At 41.8% G+C, this 19,314-nt stretch overlaps 1 protein-coding gene across 1 annotated transcript in view; it reads left to right on the top strand.

Annotated features, from left to right (window-relative positions):
- The window catches only part of TDRD1 (tudor domain containing 1), a 36,899-nt gene extending 25,305 nt beyond the window's left edge, over window positions 1–11,594 (top strand). The window contains exons 19-26 of the mRNA XM_089898203.1: window positions 1,036–1,311; window positions 2,031–2,150; window positions 3,672–3,788; window positions 6,254–6,421; window positions 7,626–7,853; window positions 8,500–8,546; window positions 8,625–8,717; window positions 11,127–11,594. Of these exons, the coding sequence (XP_089754329.1) occupies window positions 1,036–1,311; window positions 2,031–2,150; window positions 3,672–3,788; window positions 6,254–6,421; window positions 7,626–7,853; window positions 8,500–8,546; window positions 8,625–8,717 (1,049 nt within the window). The 3' untranslated portion in view covers window positions 11,127–11,594. The remainder of the gene's footprint in view (window positions 1–1,035; window positions 1,312–2,030; window positions 2,151–3,671; window positions 3,789–6,253; window positions 6,422–7,625; window positions 7,854–8,499; window positions 8,547–8,624; window positions 8,718–11,126) is intronic.
- Window positions 11,595–19,314: the final 7,720 nt, after the last annotated feature.

Genomic DNA, 19,314 nt, shown 5'->3' on the forward strand with positions numbered 1-19,314 from the left:
TTTGTAGGTGCATTATCTGCAACTCAGGCACTGAGGATGTAGATATATAATAGATTATGGAGAAAAGATACTCAAAATCACTGACCTGAATGGTAAACTTGGGAAGGGTCCAGTCCTGGATATTATTGAGGCAAAAAGTGCAGCTTTGGGGCACAGAATTCTTACTTTTTTTATTTTTATACTCCACATCTTTATTTATTTTTATTATTTTTTATAATCCACATATTTATTGGAGTATAATTGCTTTACAATGGTGTGTTAGTTTCTGCTTTATAACAAAGTGAATCAGTTATACGTATACATATGTTCCCATATCTCTTCCCCCTTGCGTATCCGTCCCTCCCACCCTCCCTATCCCACCCCTCTAGGTGGTCACAAACCACCGAGCTGATCTCCCTGTGCTATGTGGCTGCTTCCCACTAGCTAGCTATTTTATGTTTGGTAGTGTATATATGTCCATGCCACTCTCTCGCTTTGTCACAGCTTACCCTTCCCCCTCCCCATATCCTCAAGTCCATTCTCTAGTAGGTCTGTGTCTTTATTCCCATCTTACCCTTAGGTTCTTCATGACCTTTTTTTTTTTCTTAGATTCCATATATATGTGTTAGCATACGGTATTTGTTTTTCTCTTTCTGACTTACTTCACTCTGTATGACAGACTCTAGGTCCATCCACCTCACTACAAATAACTCAATTTCGTTTCTTTTTATGGCTGAGTAATATTCCATTGTATATATGTGCCACATCTTCATTATCCATTCATCTGTTGATGGATACTTAGGTTGCTTCCATGTCCTGGCTATTGTAAATAGAGCTGCAATGAACATTTTGGTACATGACTCTTTTTGAATTATGGTTGAAAACTTCCCTAATGTGGGAAAGGAAATAGTTAATCAAGTCCAGGAAGCACAGAGAGTCCCATACAGGATAAATCCAAGGAGAAACATGCCAAGGCACATATTAAACTATCAAAAATTAAATACAAAGAAAACATATTAAGGGCAGAATTCTTCTTAATGCTGTTTTATTTGTTAGATATACAGCCTAGAAACAAACACTGGACCAGAGAAGCCATAGCAAGATTTCAGACGTGTGTCACAGGGATAAAACTCCAAGCCCGAGTGGCTGAAATCACTGAAAATGGAGTGGGAGTTGAACTCACCGATCTTTCCACTTCTTATCCCAGGATAATTACTGATGTTCTGATTGAAGAACATCTGGTTTTAAAAGCTAGTTCACCATGTAAAGACTTAGTGAAAAACAGTCCTGTTAATAAACATGGTCTTCAAATTGATGCCCCATGGCTTCAAGGTAACATTTTTAAACTGCTATTTAAATTTATGTTATCCTTTGCTTTTATAGGCTGTGAAAATTTTTCTATTCCAAGTGACATGATTTTCCTGTAGGAATATGCTTTGTGGAAATAGATTAGTAATAAGTAAAGTTAGTTTAATATTTATTGAAACATGGTTTTTTTATTAAACACTGTACTCATTTTTTTTTTTTTTTTTTTTTTGCGGTACGCGGGCCTCTGACTGTTGTGGCCTCTCCCGTGGCGGAGCACAGGCTCCGGACGCGCAGGCTCAGCGGCCATGGCTCATGGGCCTAGCCGCTCCGCGGCATGTGGGATCTTCCCGGACCGGGGCACGGACCCGCGTCCCCTGCATCGGCAGGCGGACTCTCAACCACTGCGCCACCAGGGAAGCCCTGTACTCATTTTTAATGTAATTACTTGTCAGGCAGACGTGTATCATACAGCTATGTATCCTTTAAAGTTTGAGTAAATTTTAAGAATTAAATATACTACAGAAATGGAAATATACTACTGAAATATACTATAGGAGCATAATAGTTTAAGGATTCTTATTATAGATTGAACTTTTTTGTAATGCACACCAAAATCTCTCAAATTAAACAGATTGTTTTATGAAAATACAGATTTTCGTTTTGGGAATTTGGGAATGTTGGTATTCAGTAGAATACTAAATGTTATCCTTTTCATGAGAGACCTGTATTTCGTATGTTTTCAGCCACCTTTTCAGCTGAGCAGTGGAGGACAATAGAATTGCCAGTTAATAAAACTGTACAGGCAAGCGTATTAGAAATCGTAAACCCAAACTTGTTTTATGCTCTACCAAATGAAATGCCAGGTAAGAAACCAAACAGAGTTTGAGACACATTTATGCTGGTCTTTTAAACTGTAGAATGAACTTACCTGAATTCCTTAGGAAGTGATGGGGAGAAGAAGGTGATGATTTCTGTTCCACTCAGTGTTTTAATTGATCATAATAACACTTAAGGAAAAGTTAATTATAAAAACATGAATGTGAATATGCTGTGCATTCAGCACCTACTCCACCTGGTCTTGATCATCTACAGCTTTTTATAACAAAGCAACATCCTTAATTACTGTATAATTTCTTGTTTAAAAATAGGTACTGTCTGTATTGAATTGTACTTATTACTAAGCTAACCTTCTACAAGCATTACGAGAATTTGAACCAAAACAGTTTTAGATACGTTGGAAAAGTACTTCCTAATCAGTCTATAATCACAGTGTTACTGTATCTTAGAAACTTAGAGAAATGTTTTACACTGGCCCTAATCATGAAGAAAAGTAGCATGTAAATGTTGACTTTCCTTTTCCTTTTTTATTTCGTGAAAGATTACAATTAAGGCATCTCTTCAGTGTATTTTAGTTTTTTTTTTTAATTCATTTATTTTATTTACTTATTTTTGGCTGCATTGGGTCTTTGTTGCTGCGTGCGGGCTTTCTCTAGTTGCGGTGAGCCGGGGCTACTCTTCGTTCAGGCGCGCAGGCTTCTCAATGCGGTGGCTTCTCTTGTTGCGGAGCACGGGCTCTAGTAGTTGTGGGCTTCAGTAGTTGTGGCTCGTGGGCTCTAGAGCGCAGGCTCTAGTTGTGGTGCGCGGGCTTTGTTGCTCTGTGGCATGTGGGATCTTCCTGGACCAGGGCTCGAACCCATGTCCCCTGCACTGGCAGGCGGATTCTTAACCACTGTGCCACCAGGGAAGCCCCAGCGTATTTAACTTTATTCTTGTGGTATCAGAGGCTGAGTTAGTGCAAGTTTGCTGTTCAAAATAATTTGCACGTATTTGAAAGCTGAAAAAAATGAAAAAAAAAGTTTTTTCAAATGGTCAAACCAAGAATTGTGGTGATAACAATAACTGCTCTTAAATTTATCCTCCAGTGTTAGGAATAATCAGCTTTAAACTGTATAGTGGAAAGCAGCGTCTTAGGATTATTGCGTCCTGACAATAACATGTGGTTGATGAATTGGCAGTACTTTGCTTCATTTAATTAACTATAACACACTTACTGAAAAGTATACTGAACAGTCGTAAAACTGCAGCTTAATAGAACAAGTTTTTGTAGAATGAACACACTAGAATAGCCACCCTGATCAAGAAATTAGCCCCCCAGTGGCTTCCTTCTTGCCCCCTCCCAGTCTTGCAGCCCTTCCCCACAAGGTAACCAGTAGTGGTTTTATCTTTTTTTGGCTTTATCTATTTTAAAAATATAAATGTATATTTTAATATATATGGGTTCTTTTTTGAGTGATTAGATTTGACTTTCCTTTTTATATACATGCTTTATTATAAATAGTAGCATTGAAAATTTCTTCACAAAACATTTTCTATATATATTTTAGAAGATCAGGAAAAACTGTGTGTATTGACAGCCGAATTGTTAGAATATTGCGGTGCTCGGAAAAGTCGATCGGCCTATAGACCAAAAATTGGAGATGCATGCTGTGCCAGATACACAGGTAAGATTCTTTTCTATTCCCCAGCGTTCACTTTAAAATTTAGATTTACAGTTTAAAAATGTATTTTGTTTCCCTCTTCTTTTGTATGACAACTAGATCTACAATTTCCCTCTCTTTCTTCCCAGTAGAAATGTGTCATAATTTTTGTTTAGATAAGTATTCTGTATTACATTATTAGTTTTGCATAAACAGTATTCACAGCCTACCCACGTAGTTACTATAATTACATTTTTCTTTTGCAGCCTTTTTTGTTACTAGTGTCCTATATACTTTCACTAATGATCTCCAGTTCTCTGCATTGGTATAAATTCTCTCCATGAATACTGCCTGTACTTTATCAACTTTTATCATATTGTAGGCAGCTCCAGCCTTCTGACACACTCCTATCCAGACTGCTTGTCCTTCAGACCTGAGCTGTCATCCTGAAATTTTCCTTTCACCATCATACTGGAGATTGTTTCAGCACGAACCGCCTATGTTTCTTGGATTTCTCTCCCACCCCACCTTGTTGGCTAGATTTCTCCCTCCCTCGTCTCAACTTGTTTTCTGGATCCTTTACTTTTGATTTAATATTTTGGTATATCTATCTCATCCTCTAGAAGCTGAGAAAAGGTACATGTAAGATAAATTTTGTTATCTTTCATGTTTGAAAAAGTCTTTATTCTACCCTAATAGTTACTTGATAGCTTACCTGTAGATAAAATTCTAGGTTGGAAATCATCTTTCTCTTAAAATTTTGAAGGCATCGTGGGTGTTGCTGGTGGAGAGGTAGATGCCATTCAGGTTCTCCAAACTTTGTACGTATTTTTTTCCTCCTTTCTGGAACTTTTGGTAATCTTTTCATCCCAAGTTTTGAATTTTTTTTTTTTTTTTTGCGGTACGTGGGCCTCTCACTGTTGTGGGCTCTCCTGCTGCGGAGCACAGGCTCCGGACGCGCAGGCTCAGTGGCCATGGCTCACGGGCCCAGCCTCTCCGCGGCATGTGGGATCCTCCCGGACCGGGGCACGAACCCATGTCCCCTGCATCGTCAGGCGGACTCTCAACCACTGGCACCACCAGGGAAGCCCCTGAATTTTATGATGTGACTCAGCACTGGTTTTCTTTTCACCATTGTACTGAGCACCCAGTGAGTGGGCCCTTTAGAAATTCATGAGCTTCAGTTTTGAAAATTTTTCCTGAATTTTTTTATTCCTTTCTTTTATTTTCTGCTCCTTTATGAACTCCAAGTATTCTCATGTTGGACTTAAACTCTACTGCTGAATTTCCTTTGCTGTTTTTTTTTTCTCCAAGAGATTTCCTCAGTTTTCTCTTCCAGCCTTCCATATTTCATTTTTAATATCACATTTTTGGTTTCAGTAGCTTTTTTTGTTTCTCAAGTGTGTGGTTTTTAATAACTGTCTTGTACTTGCTTCAAGGATGGAAGGCCATTTCTCCGAGGATGTTAACACCATTCTTTAATTTTCATGGTCTTCTCCGTCTTTGGGTCTCTGTTTCCTTGAGTTCCTGTTTGTTTTAGTCTTCTCTTTCATGTCAGAGACTTTCTTCTACTATCTGGTCATCTTTCGCTGTTCATTTATGTAAGGTGGAGCACTGAGAAGCTAATTGGAAGTTCCTTTGTGCACAGGCAGAGCTTGTCTGCTTAGTGGACTTTCCTGTAGGGTGACCTGGCTCTGCCGTTTCACTGGGAACTCCTGATGCCTGTGTCTTGAAGTGCTTTTGCTTGAGACGGTCGTCTCCTCCCTGGAGTGCATAGCTTGCCTGACAGGGTTCTTGTAAACTCCCTCCTCTGCTCTGCCTCACGTTCCCCAGTCCGTAGTCTTTCTGGTTCATCCTCTCTGTGGAGGAAACTCGTCTTCTGCCCATGGGTAGGAGCAGTTACCTGAAAAGGGGGAATTTTCTAAGCGTTATTAAAACACGTAAACATAAAACTGAGCATTCTCTTTAGCAACTTTAAAAATAGATATTATGTGTAAATGTGTTCATAAACTAAAGTTTATTCACATGCCTTGGGGAAGCAACTCTGCTTCTGTTATCCAATCCCCATTTCATCTCCATCTTTGCTCCAACTTTTGAATGAGTAGCATCAATTATTGAGCCTTGATTGCTTGGGGATTTGAGATGCAAACTGAGATGTTTCTTGGCTTCTTTACACCCAGCTTTAGTTGAGCTCTGCTAAATCATTTCCACTCACATATTTGCTTTCCACCTTCCACTATTACATTGTCTTCCCTCTTGTTCTCTATCCTTGTGGTTTTAGGCCTTTTTCTATTTAGTCCTATAACTGTCTTTTGAGTAGAATCTGCAAGTATATGTGATGCTCCTATTTAATCTAAACTCCTTGGCATGAAGTCAGAAATCTTGGTGTGAATTTCTAAGTGATGTAAATGTAACTGTGAATAACCATCTTAAAGGAGGAGGGCATCATTGAATGTAACTTCTCACCTGAGATTCCTCTGTACTTTCAGGTGATGATTTCTGGTACCGTGCCGTTGTTCTGGGGACGTCAGCTGCTGATGTGAAAGTGCTCTATGCAGACTATGGAAACATTGAAACTCTGCCTCTTTGCAGAGTGCAGCCAATCTCTGCCAGCCACCTGGAGCTTCCTTTCCAAATTATTAAATGTTCCCTTGAAGGTACACAATTAAGTCACTTTCCAATTTGGGTGTCTGTGGGATGTTTTTCTTTCTTTTATAGCACTGAGTCTGAAACAAATGAGTATTTTAGGACTTCCCTGGTGGCGTGGTGGTTAAGAATCCGCCTGCCAATGCAGGGGACACGGGTTCGAGCCCTGGTCTGGGAAGATCCCACGTGCCGCGGAGCAGCTAAGCCTGTGCGCCACAACTACTGAGCCTGCGCTCTAGAGCCCGTGAGCCACAACTACTGAACCCACGTGCCACAGCTACTGAAGCCCTCAACGCCTAGAGCCCCTGCTCCACAGCAAGAGAAACCACCGCAATGAGAAGCCCGCACACCGCAACGAAGAGTAGCCCCCGCTCACCGCAACTAGAGAAAGCCCGCATGCAGCAATGAAGACCCAACGCAGCCAAAAATAAAATTAAAAATTTTAAAAAAAGCGTATTTTAAGCAACAGCCCAGATTTCTAAATATCAAGCAGAGTTTACCGAAAAATCTCATACCTTTTATTATTCTTTCATTCTCACAAAAATTATGTTCATTTGTTCCATCTTTGTTTTACAGATTAGTTTCAGAGAGTCAAGGCTCAGAGATTCTGGTTTGCCTCAGGTTGCAAAGCTAGTTAAGTGGCAGGGCCAGGGTGAACTGGGGTCAGTCATGTGACGTCTTGTGCGGGGGGTCTTTCTGCTTTGTCACAGAGGCTAGAGACATTCAAATGGCACCATTTGGGGCTTCCTTCCTATTCATACCATATCTGCGTATTTATTCAGCCCTTCAGTTGGAATTTGAATAAACGGAACTAAAATGCTAAAGTAGCGTTTTATTCTTACTCCTGGTTTCTTTACCCAGAGGTCCCAGTAGATAATAACACACTGATTTCCTCACAGTCTGCTTTGGTTTTGACTCAAGAGAGTTGGAAAATTATCTTTATTATTGTTTGCTTCTACCATTAGAATGTAAGTCCACAAAGGCAGACATTTGTCTGTTTTGTGGCTTCTAGACCTAAATTAGTGCTTGACATAGTAGGGATTGAGGAATATTTATTAAGTTTGATTTTTTTGAATGCAACAGCAGTAGTACATCAAAGCATACCTAAACCTAGCTAAAATCAGTGAGGCTTTTGCTTATTATCCTTAGATAATTTATCTAAATATCATTTTTCAGGAACTTGAAGATTAACTCTAATATTCAATTTTTTTCCAGGACCAATGGAATTGAATGGAAGCTGTTCTCAATTAATAATAGAGCTACTGAAAAATTTAATGTTGAATCAGAATGTAATGCTTTCTGTAAAAGGATTTATCAAGAATGTCCACACAGTGTCAGTTGAGAAGTGTTCTGAGAATGGTACTATCAATATAGCTGATAAGCTGGTGATGTATGGTCTGGCGAAAAACATCACATCTGAAAAGCAAAGTGCTTTAAATAAAGGTATTTTTTTCAAGTTTAATTAATAGCAGGTGTAAGTGTAGCCAAGAACAGATGTGATCAATTTAGTTGACCTGATCCTTCCTTATTCTCCGTGGCCACGTTCCCTCTGTCGTCATCCTTTACAAATCCAGCGGCAGGGTGCTGACTCATGTTGCCACCTCAGAGGAGCCACCTGGAAGGAAGCAGGCCTCCCAGTCCAGATTTTCCTTAGATCAGGCTCAGCAACACTGTTGATAGAATTGATGCTGAGAGCTTTAGAAATGTCAAGCATTCAGAGTAGCTTCCAACTTCCTTTTGATCCTGATCAAAGTGAGAAGAACTCACATATTTGAGAATGGATCTTACTAGTTATTTCATAAGATGATGCTTTGGCAGGCCTGCCCTCAACTGAAAAGAGATATCCCGTGTATGACAGGCAAAAGACCTGAAACCTCGGAGGTAAGGGCACTCATTTGGTAAAACCCAGGACAGGAGTAGATAACGTAAAGCCCAAATGAAAAATTAATTGATCAAGTCCTTTGTAGTTGGAAAGGATCTGCCCTGAGGGGCAGATCTGTATATGTTCAGACTGCAGGTTTTGTTTTGTTGTCTTTTTTCTGTTATTTATAGTGCTGGTTGTCTAATGGCTTTTTGCATTTGCTTTTAGAAAAGGTGAACAGGATGAACTGCTGCTGCACAGAGCTACAGAAACAAGTGGGTAAAATTTCCTTAGTGAAATTATACTCCCAACATTTTTAGGAATGAAATAACACCATTTCTTCTCACCCTCAGGTTGAAAAACATGAACAGATTCTTCTCTTCCTCTTAAACAATCCAACCAATCAAAACAAATTTACTGAAATGAAAAAATTGTTAAAAAGTTAAGTAAGTTAAATTTGATGTTTTTGCACTTGTGTAACCCCCAGCAGGACATCTCCAGTCATGTTGTCATGACAGAGCTAATGGGGTGACACCCGTTTTGAGGCTGTACTTTCTTCTGCGGTGTAATGATCTGAGGTCTGGCTGTAGTGTTTCTGCTGTCTTTGTAGGTTTTGTTTGGTAAGCTCCCTTTGACACTGCTAGTGGGACTGAGTCCAAGGCTGTCCGGGTTGCAGCGTCCTTTCCTTACTGTGTTTGACATAGAGACAGCTCTTGATGATATTTGCAGGGACTTGTAAAAATTGTCCTGAGGTCAAGCTTAGCCTGAACTTCTTTGTGTCTAGAGTGAAATTAACTCTCCCTTGTACGTACTTCTATAAAAACATTTAGCACTTTTTGTGAAGAGGTTCTAAGAGACCAAGAACAGAAAATGGGCTGTACTGATAGTATATTTCATTTCAAAACAAAACATACTCTTCCTTTTTTGGCTGCGGTGACTCTAGTGGTTCAAGACTACATTGGTGGATTTTGAATAGTGGTTCCCCTGCTTTTTTATATTGCCTGGGATCCTTTGTTCTAAGGTGGCCCTCGGAAATTGTTTTGTGATCAGTAGCCAGTTAGAACTTCTCACCACTTTGAATTGATAGAATTCTAGCTAAAAGCAAAGGATCTTTGACTTACTTAGTATGTGCACTCTTGCTGGCTAACCTGCAGTTCATATCTGACCATTTGCAAGTAGCTCCCGAGGTCCTCCTGCCCTCTGGGGCTCAGTGGGTGTAGCAGCTCTCAAGGAGGTACCTACTGGGGTCAGACCTATTCTCCACATGATAATGGACAGTTGTTTTGTTTCTGTTTCTAAGAAAGTATGGCTAAGTTCTAAGTTAAATATCATTCATGCAAGATCAAGAGTTTTGATTCTCATGATTTATTTTGAGATGGTTTATTTTACTTCACAAGTTTTGGGTTATTTTTAATAAATGCTGACTTGCAGTTACAACTTTCAGTCCTTTCTAATATATTAAGTTTTAATACTGACTGCTGTTATGTGTACCATACTTGAGTTTAAAATTTAATGATACCAAATCATCATATTTCTAATCAAGTTGATGAACTGTATGTGCTTTAATCTTTATATCTGTGCAGTAAGCTTTTTTTTTTCCCGCAAGAATATTGAGTGTGTTTGGGTACACAACTTCAGATGAAACCTGTATTTTCTATTGTTTCTAAATAGATTGAAGACATTACTTAAAAAAAAACAAAACACTTGATTTAAAGCATAGTGGTTGAACTGGCTTTACCCCTACTGCAGAAATAAATATAGGTTGTCTACCTTTGAATACAATGTAATACCTTATATTTGAGTAGTGCATTATCTAATAGTCACATATTTTTTTTACATCTTTATTGGAGTATAATTGCTTTACAATGGTGTAATAGTCACATATTTAATCTTCACAGTGCTCAGAAGATTAAAAGAAGGTAGGCCTCATTTTATAGATGAGGAGGTGAAGGCTCAAGGAGGTTAAGTGGCTGCCCAAAAAACCACACACACAGACTGGAAAGTAGGTCTTATGATGCAAGCTGAGGTCTCCGTACCACCGTTTGCTGCTTACCTGTAGCTGTGCTACAATATCATTTTAGATTAGATCAGTTCTGGACGGCAAGAAACTAAGGGGTTATATTACTAGAAAAAATTACATACATGGTTCCTTAAGCATACTTCCTTCATTGTGGTGGAAATATAGTTGGTTTTGTTTTGTTTTTTTCCGGTACGCGGGCCTCTCACTGTTGTGGCCTCTCCCGTTGCGGAGCACAGGCTCCGGACGCGCAGGCTCAGCGGCCATGGCTCACAGGCCCACCCGCTCCGCGGCACGTGGGATCTTCCCGGACCGGGGCACGAACCCGCGTCCCCTGCATCGGCAGGCGGACTGTCAACCACTGTGCCAACAGGGAGGCCCTGGATAATTGTTTAAATTATTCTTCTTAGAGAAGGATAAAATGTGCTTAAAGTTTCAGTGTTTCATCATCTCTGGAGAAATTTGTTTTAATTTGTTCGTAATTTTATTGTAAAATTGCTAAACTAGGAGTGATGTGGTGATGAGAACATAAAACTCTCTGTAATCTGTTACTCAAAAGTGGTAAGTATTTCAGCATACAAGTTAATAAAATATTTTTTATATTTGGAGGGAGAGCAAACAGCTATATTTTATATCTGTGAAGGGGAGTACAGACAGCTGTATTGGACATAAAGCACTGTTACTGTGGTGGTGAATTTTTTTTAATTGGCAGATTTGACTTAAAGTAATTTCAGTTAAAAGTGAATATTTGGTTTACTTTTACTTGAGATAGAAATTAAGAACCATGGTAATTGAGTTTTTATATAAGGCGTAATGATAGCTGATTTTTCTCTTGCAGAAACAGTCTCAGAGATCAACACTTACGAGAAAGGAAACAGTGAAGGCTTGACTGAGGAGAGAAAGTACAGCATCCTGTGTTTTTGTTTCTTGGAAACTTTTTCTTTAATGACATTTTATGCCTTAATTTTTGTTTGCTTACCACTCTTCTGTCTAGGCGGGGTAGTTTTATTTTTTTCCCTCGAAGTTCTTCCCCCCAAATAAGTCTTGCATAAAAGATTCATACCAAGTGTGTGGGAATATGGGAAGGGATACATAGGGGCTGTCTAGTGTACATGTAACTTTTTATTACTTAAAGGTACTGAAGAAAATATGGCTCTGGGTTAGTACTGGATCAATTTAGTTGATAGACACATGAGTTTTATTTTTTGGATTTTTCTGTATGTTTGATATATTTCATAGTAAAATATGCCCTGCTCTCCCTGTCACAGTCTGCCTCTTCCACATAATAAATGTTCTTTGGTTTGTTGTTGCTTGGATCTCTGCCCTTCTTATCCTGTTCTCTCTGAGGTCATCAGCTTCTTTCTCTCCATGTTGATTCGGATGACGTTTCCTCAGCCTTTGGGCTCTCACCCACTAGGTGGGCGGAAGGCACTTCTTCTCTCTGTTCCTGCCATCCATAGGTACCTTTCCAATCTGTAGCCACTTAGATTGTTAATGTAGATAGAATTTACATTTTCTGAAGCACAAATATAGTTAACAATTTAAGTTAAAAAGCTAAGTTAGAGTATATATTTTTCTGGAAGCACATACAGTCATCTTAAACTGTAAACTCACATATACAGAATTATGGGCCAGCTGACTTTCCTGCCAGCCTGTAAGTTTCTATTTGGGAATTTTTCCATGATTTAAGTATCAGACTGTGACAGCCTAAGAAGATGTTGTCACCAACTCAAAGAAGAAACTTGACTTTTTTTTTTTTTTTTTTTGCTTTTACTGGTAATGTGTGTCAGCTTAGATTAAGTGGAGTTTTTCCTCATGTTAAAAGTTGTTCAAACATTGATGTGCTTCTATTAGATAAAAATTTAAGCTGCCCAGTAAAATCCTTTTCCTTCACAGCCAGATTTCCCTTGTGTTCTTATTGCCAGCAGCATTTTGCTAATTTCCTTTTCTTGTTGGCACATACTAGGAGCACTGGACGTTTAGTTTGTTCATACTCTGTTCAATTCCAATCACAATGAAAATGCAAATGAAAACTGGAATCGCAGAACTGTCCTTTTTATTAAGGAAAATTAGGGAAGCAAGTCATGGAACACATTAAAAAAAATCTAAGTTCATCGCATTCTGAGGTTTTATCATATGGTACATACTGGAAGTTTGAATAGAAACAGTTTAAATTAAATGGAGTTTAATAATATTTGGTGGTTGAGCTATTTGCCTTGTTCCCAAAGAGAAACTAACGTAATCTGTAGTGCTAGTCTCACAAGTAGAGAGATGGGTTAAATGTCTTCTGGATTAATGCAGCATATTCTCATATTCTCGTACTGGACCACCAGATCTTATTTTTGATCTTTCACATTAATTCACGTATTTACTGAGCTCCAGCTGTGTGCCTGACACTGAGGTAAGTGACGTATTTTTTGTTCAGTAGGGCCATGTGTGGTCCATCAACACCTGCCAATCCCAGTCTTGGGGTTCCCTCAAAATACTTAGTTCAGTCATAGATAAGTACTTAACACCTGAGACCATATGATCAAACAGTTACATTCCTTGGCATAGGGCATGCAAATATTGAGACAGATCAGATCCATTGTGCAAGGGATTCTTAACCATGGGTTAAGCAGTGAACAGGGGTGGTGGGGGGCAGCGTGGGAAGAGGACATATTTGATGTGCCTTTTTCTTTTGGTAGAATGTTGTTTGCTAGGGCCGCTAGAAATGAAAAAGTTTCAAAATTGTGAACAAGGGTGAGTGAGAGTCTGAACTCGAGCTCTCTTGCTCCAGAAAACCTGAGGATCCTTCTCAGCAGGGCCTTAAACTGCCGAATTGTAGGTGAGGAATAAAGTCATTGTGATGCCCACCACTCTGAGGCTGCCAGACCAGAGCAGTAAACCAATAGAGTAACTAGTGGGCTCATCACCAACATGACTGCTGCCTGGATTGGGCAAATTGAGCTCTTCTGGGATTAGCCAAAGAGTGCCACCTGGGCTCCTCACCGCTGTGGGTGTTTCTGTAGCCAGACTTGCACCCAAGGAGTGCTTTACTTGTTAAACAGAAGAATCTCAAGGGTGCTTTTTGTTTGCTCTGTTTTTCCAGATGAGTTAGAGGGCAGCATGTGGTTCCAAACGTGCAGTTAGGAGTCGTAGGATGGTTTTGTTTGCTGAAATTAAAGAGAGGTTCAGATACGCTAAGACTTCTGCTCATTTGTATGGGGCAGGAGTTGTGGAAGGCTCACCCAGGGAACTGCTAACACTTCTTCTATGCCTGAACATTGTTCAAGTTACCGTTCAGGCACTGCAGTCTAACTTCCCTAGGAAGGTTCTCAAATCTTGGCAGTAGCTTTCAGATAACCTAACATTGGTTTCACTTAAGGCTTTAGCTGCCCAGCCTCAGCCATTTTCCTATGCTTTCCTTGAGACCCTGAGGTGATGCCGTATTTAAAAACTTGTGATAACCTTTTGATGATCAGGTGCCCACCACCTGTTACATGAGCCTTCCAGGAAATGAGACCAACTGTGAGGTTGATAATACATCAGGCAGAGCCTAGTCTGCTGCCTCCAAGGGTGCGCCCAGATTCCTCTCAAAATGCACTCAGTGAATACTTACATTAAGGCATGCACATATATGTGAAAACTAAAGACACAAAATTTGGAAGTATTGACAATTTGAAGTGGAATGCACATGTGGTTTTGGATGTTGATTGAATGACTGAATGTTACCCAAGCCTTTGCCTTTGTAGACATTCCATGCTTACTCATGTAGCCAGAAAGCATCACATTTCCTAAAAGCAAATCCAGTAAAACCTTGTGCATAATTTTTCTCACTGTTTTAAGGAGTTGAGATGCTTTAACCCTTAGAACAATTGGTGCCTGCCCCAAACCTAAGGGTCATTAGCTTCAAGATGGCAGTATTTCTGTTCCTTATGTCCCCCTGCCACGCCTTTATTCTCTCTTGCTGCTGTTAGTGCCACAGTTTTTGCTCTGGCTTAATTTGTTGCCTGTGGAGTACTTGAGAGCCAGGCCCTTTGTTTCCTCTGGGGTGGTTTCTTTGCCGTTAAACATGCGTTGTTTCCTGTTCTTTCATTTTTCAACAGAGGGTTCTGGTTAATGGCTGCCTTGTGGGTTCTGGGAAATCTACAACTTTTGTGGCTCTATTATGAATCCTTCTCTGGGTTTTTTAATATGTGCTTCACCTTGCTTTATCATGTGGGGGAGTAGATGCAAAGAATTTGAATTGGGCTTCCATAGGTTTGGGAACCACTGTGCCCATCCACTTTTATAGTCCAGCAAACTGAACAGTCAAATATTAAGCATCTTATCTCTTGTCAGAAAGCCAGTAGGGAAGAGAGCTGGGTGGGGAACCCCAAACCACCTCATCTCCAAAGCGGTGGTCATTCCACTACGCTGGGTGTCTGCCTCTGCACATTGCTGGGAGCCAGAGTCCCCCTTTATCTCTTCGTGGAATTCAAAATTGTCTTTATACCTTGTGTGTTTACAACTGAGACATGCTGTATAGGGCAATTCATGAATTAACTCACATTTTAAAAGGGCACTTACTACGTAGAGTTACAGGGCATTGGGGCCACAAAGATGAATATGGCAAGTCCTTGGAAGCAAGGGGCTCACAAGCCCTTTGGGACCAAGGTCCTTCATGGTGCCTATTTTTAAGATTTCCACAAATCTTCACAAGGGAGGGGCTGCCATGGATGACAAAAGTAGTTGCCCAGCTTCTCCCTGTATTAAAATCCTCTACCGCTGCTAGTCAACCACTCAGCACACGGCATAGCCTGGGCCACCTGCTTTCCCCGCCCACGCATACATGGAAGAAAGGCGCAGGTGATTAACTTTTGATGTGAGGGAGTTCGGAGCAACTGATGCTGCTACCAAAAGAAGGGGTCCATCTACTTGCCACTCTAAAGCCGATAAAGAAGCAAGGTTGGTGGAAAGGAAAGTATGCTTTATTTTGGAGGCTGGCAACCTGGGGGGAGGGCGGACGCCTGTCCAAAGGCCAACTCCCCAGAGCTGACAGAGGGCAAGAGCTTTTATAGGCAGAGGGAGGGGGCTACATGCAGAAACAGCACAGTCAGCGCTGTCATCTTGAATTTGGTTATGCGGTGGTCTGATCAGCATCATCTTGATTGTTTTAAGTACAGTTAATCTTTAGTTCCAGGGTTGGTTTGTTCCCATTTCTTTGAGGCCAGCCCTCGGAATTGTGGCAGCTTATGTCGTGACTACAGCCTTGTCATCATGTAGTTCACTTCTTCCACCTGGCGGGGGTTTCAGTATAAGACAGCTCGCAGGATGTGGCTCAGAGTATTATCTATAGCCCTTGAAAAAGGATCTAGAGGTCCTTGATTTGCGTAATGACTAAACTATTATTATTTTGTTGGACTGTCTTCCTGTTTATGCATTTTCTCACTTCTCTGATTAAACATTCTTTGGCTAAGGTTTTTTCACAGACAGAAGGCAGGCTGAGGACATGGGGGTGGGGGGGGCAAGAACCATATAGGGTCCTACTCCGTTTCAGTATCTCCACCAGTATTTATAGTTTCAGCCTTTTTACTTCTTAATCATGGAATGAAAATGTGAAATGCCCCCAACTACAGATGTAAAACTGTCAGGAGCATCCAGAATTGAAATGTAGCTTCTCTCAGGTAAACCTGCTTAGGCAAAGGTGTGCTGGTTCACTGTCAACAACCAATCAGAACAGGTTGGGGAGAGGGTTGCCAGCTGTGAAGTTCCCGCTTTGACCAGGACTTGGTCTGCTCTTCTCAAACCCCTGCTCTATCTAGAGCGGCATGGGCAACTCGACACTTGTGGCTATTGAACACTTAAAATACAGCTAGTCCAAAAGGAGATGTGCTGTAAGTGTAAAATACAACTGACTTTCAAAGACTTAGCTTAAAATACTCTGATTACATGTTGAGATAATATTTGGGATCTACTGGGTTAGTAAATTAAGTTCACCTCTTTTTCACTTTAATATGGCTACTAGACCATTTGAAATCACCTGTGTTGCATGCACTGCATTTCTATGGGACAGTGCCCATCTAGGGGCAGAGACCATGCCTCCCCCACTGAGCATTTAGACCCGCAGACAAGTTCCCCTGCACAGGTGCTCAGGCATTACTTATGCTGCTCTGGTTGACTGTTTTTACATTTGGGTGCTCAGTAAATATTATTGGGAGGAATGAAACGAGGTGAAAAAATGAGGCCTCTTTTTTTCCCCTCTTCAGTGAAGTTTGCAACAATCGACATTACCATGGGCCACTTTCACTGGAAGTTGTCAATATTGGGAGGATTGGAAACCAACTGAGAACCACAGAGGGAAATGTGACATTTTTAGAATTTTTTGAAAAGGAAAGATGTAAAAACAGAATTGTTATTAGTCTATCAGGTTGCCATTTATAAGAATAATGGGGGAGGGGCTTGGAAAAAAGGAAACAGGTCAATCTTCCTGGAGGGCAACTTGATAATACACGTCAAAAGCCTTAAATTGTATATATAGCCTATAGCCTAGAACTTTACCATCTTGCAGTTTACTCCAAGGGAGTAACTGGGCAAAAGCACAAATATCTAATGATTAAAATTAAAATAGTGGACTGGTTAAGCACACTAGAACATTAAAAGTGGCTAAAAGCCACAGAAAGAAGCAGAAACTAACACACCATTGTAAAGCAATTATACTCCAATAAAGATGTTTAAAAAAATTTTTTAATAACAGATTTTTTTAATGAAAAAATATCTCCACTTGCAGATAACATGAATGTTTATCTAGACAATAGTAAGGAATCTACCAAAAACTGCTAGAATTGTGGCAAAGTGTGTTTCCAAAAATAGTCACTGCAGAAGTTCTGGTACCATATCTTACAGAATCTTGTTACTCCCCCCTCAGAATCTTTTCCCCTTTCCTCGAAATTGGACAATTTTGTGACTGACTTGAAAAATAAAATGCAGTGGAAGTGAAGAAAAGCCACAGAAAGATGTTCAAAAAGGGACATAAAAAAGCTGGTTATGATACACTATGCATGGAATGAGCTAACAATAAAATTTAATATGAGTAGAATGATGCTGGAAGAAGGAACACCATAATGTTAACAGTGACTATCTCTGGGAGGTGGGGTAGGTGTGCTTTGCTTATCCATTTCTTTTTTGGTAATGAGCACACGTTATGCAATGACACTTTTTTTTGATGAAGTATGAAAACTATATGCAATAATAGCTTTTTTTTTTTTGAGTGCTTACTACGCACAAGGCATTGTGCCAGGCATTGAGCTATTTTCGCTTTGTGGTGTTTGATTTTTTTTTAAAATCAAGGCACCTACTAGACTTAAACGAGGATACTGGCCAAAAGGCCCGCTTACTACCGCCCAACTGCAAGAACAGGACAGACAGGTAAACAAAGGGCAATTGCCATGACAAATAGAAACGATGCCAAAGTCAACATTTTCGTAAGGGTCGAAGCAATAAATCCTGCGGAGTCGAAGGGAGATGACACAGTGCTCCCTGCTGCACCGCTCGGAGGCTGGGAGACCAGAGCAGAAGTAAGTAAGTACCTTTGTTTATTTGCCAGCCTTGGCCAACGCGTTGTTTAAAAACGCGAGAGGCGCTGCGGACCGTGTTCCCAGAAGCGCAATGCACCGCCCTTGGGAGAGCGAGCTCAGCTGGCACCGCACTCCGCGCCTCTCCTCCGTGAGGAACACAGGTGTCCCACGTGGTTCCCACCCGGGCGCCCCTCCCCGGGCCTGCAGCGCCCCCTGGCTCGAGCGTGACTCGCCGCGCGCTGCTCGCCGCGGAGAGCCCAGCCCGAGTGGTCTCCACGCCGCAGGAGCCTGCGCTCCGGGGCGTGGTTAGCTGCGTCGGAGAGGCGGTGCTTCCTTCCTCGCGCTCGCGGGAGAGGAGAAGCCCGGCCCCAGGGCGAATAAGCCCGGCGTGCCGAGACCACTGGCCCCGCGCGAAAGCGGCGTCGGGGCGGCGGGTTTTGTTCGGCAATGTCTGCGCTCCACCTGAGTGCGGCCGTGGGGCCCGGTCGTCTCTCCGGGAATTCGGCGTCCCGGGCAAAGCGCACCTGGCGCGCGCCTCCTCCGGGCTCCCCGGGCGAGCCGGCGGGGTTCTTGGGAGGCAGCGCGCGGCGGGCCCGGGAACGGCCCCTCTTATGGGTCCCCGGCAGCGGAGCACCGAGCGGAGGGGCGCGGACCGCAGGTAAGGGGATGGGGGCTCGATGAATGTGGGTGGAGGAGGGCACCTTATACTACACCCGACAGGCTTGGCGCGGTCGTGGAGCCCCCTGACCTGGCTCGCCTTTCGAATAAAGGCTTTGGGGACAAGCCCAACCCTCCCCCGCTCTCCATTTTACAGAACAGATGCAGGTGCCCGCTTGGTTTTCCCAAGTCAGCCCAGTGGTCCCAGCGAGGTCTCTGCAAGCAGAGCCTGAGAGGGGCCCGCTGCCCTGAGAGACTCGCCCTTGGCCTGTGTGGAAGTCCAAGGGATTTATCCTCCATGGTGATTTCACCTGCTGGAACCCCCTCCCCGGCCCAACCCCACTCTGGCCAGCTGGACCAGCCTTGCTTCCTGCACTTCTCCAGTTCAGGGCCGGCTCTTGGCCACCTTCTGGGATGGGAAAGGGGAGGGTCTCAGAATTGCACCTTAGAAACTCGGCGGGGGGCATGGATTTAAAAACAGGATGGACACCCAGGCGGAAGAGAAGGGAGGAGGGCACCTTGCTGCCCTTTCATTGTGGAATCAGTGGCTTTCCCGCTGAGAGGGACCTTTCCATGGTGACGCTATGCAGTGTGTTTGGTGTCTTGGTACTGAATAATTAGAACCTGTACAGTTTTCAAATTATGCGGTCCATTAATTTAAAAACAAAACCCCAAGAACCTCTGAGTGTTTTATAAATTGAGATCTAAAAATTGAAGGTCTGTTCTGCTTCCAGTGTGACATTATATTAAGAAATGTGCAGTTATTGAGAGAAGAGTCAGAAAAGAGAAGGAAACAGAAAACCAAGAGAGGTTTGGCTGTACTTGGCAAAG

The sequence above is a fragment of the Delphinapterus leucas genome, chromosome 16 (genome assembly GCF_059928025.1).
Source record: "Delphinapterus leucas isolate spDelLeu-1000000601 "Yukka" chromosome 16, BTC_Dleu_Yukka2, whole genome shotgun sequence".
Taxonomy (NCBI): Eukaryota; Metazoa; Chordata; class Mammalia; order Artiodactyla; family Monodontidae; genus Delphinapterus; species Delphinapterus leucas.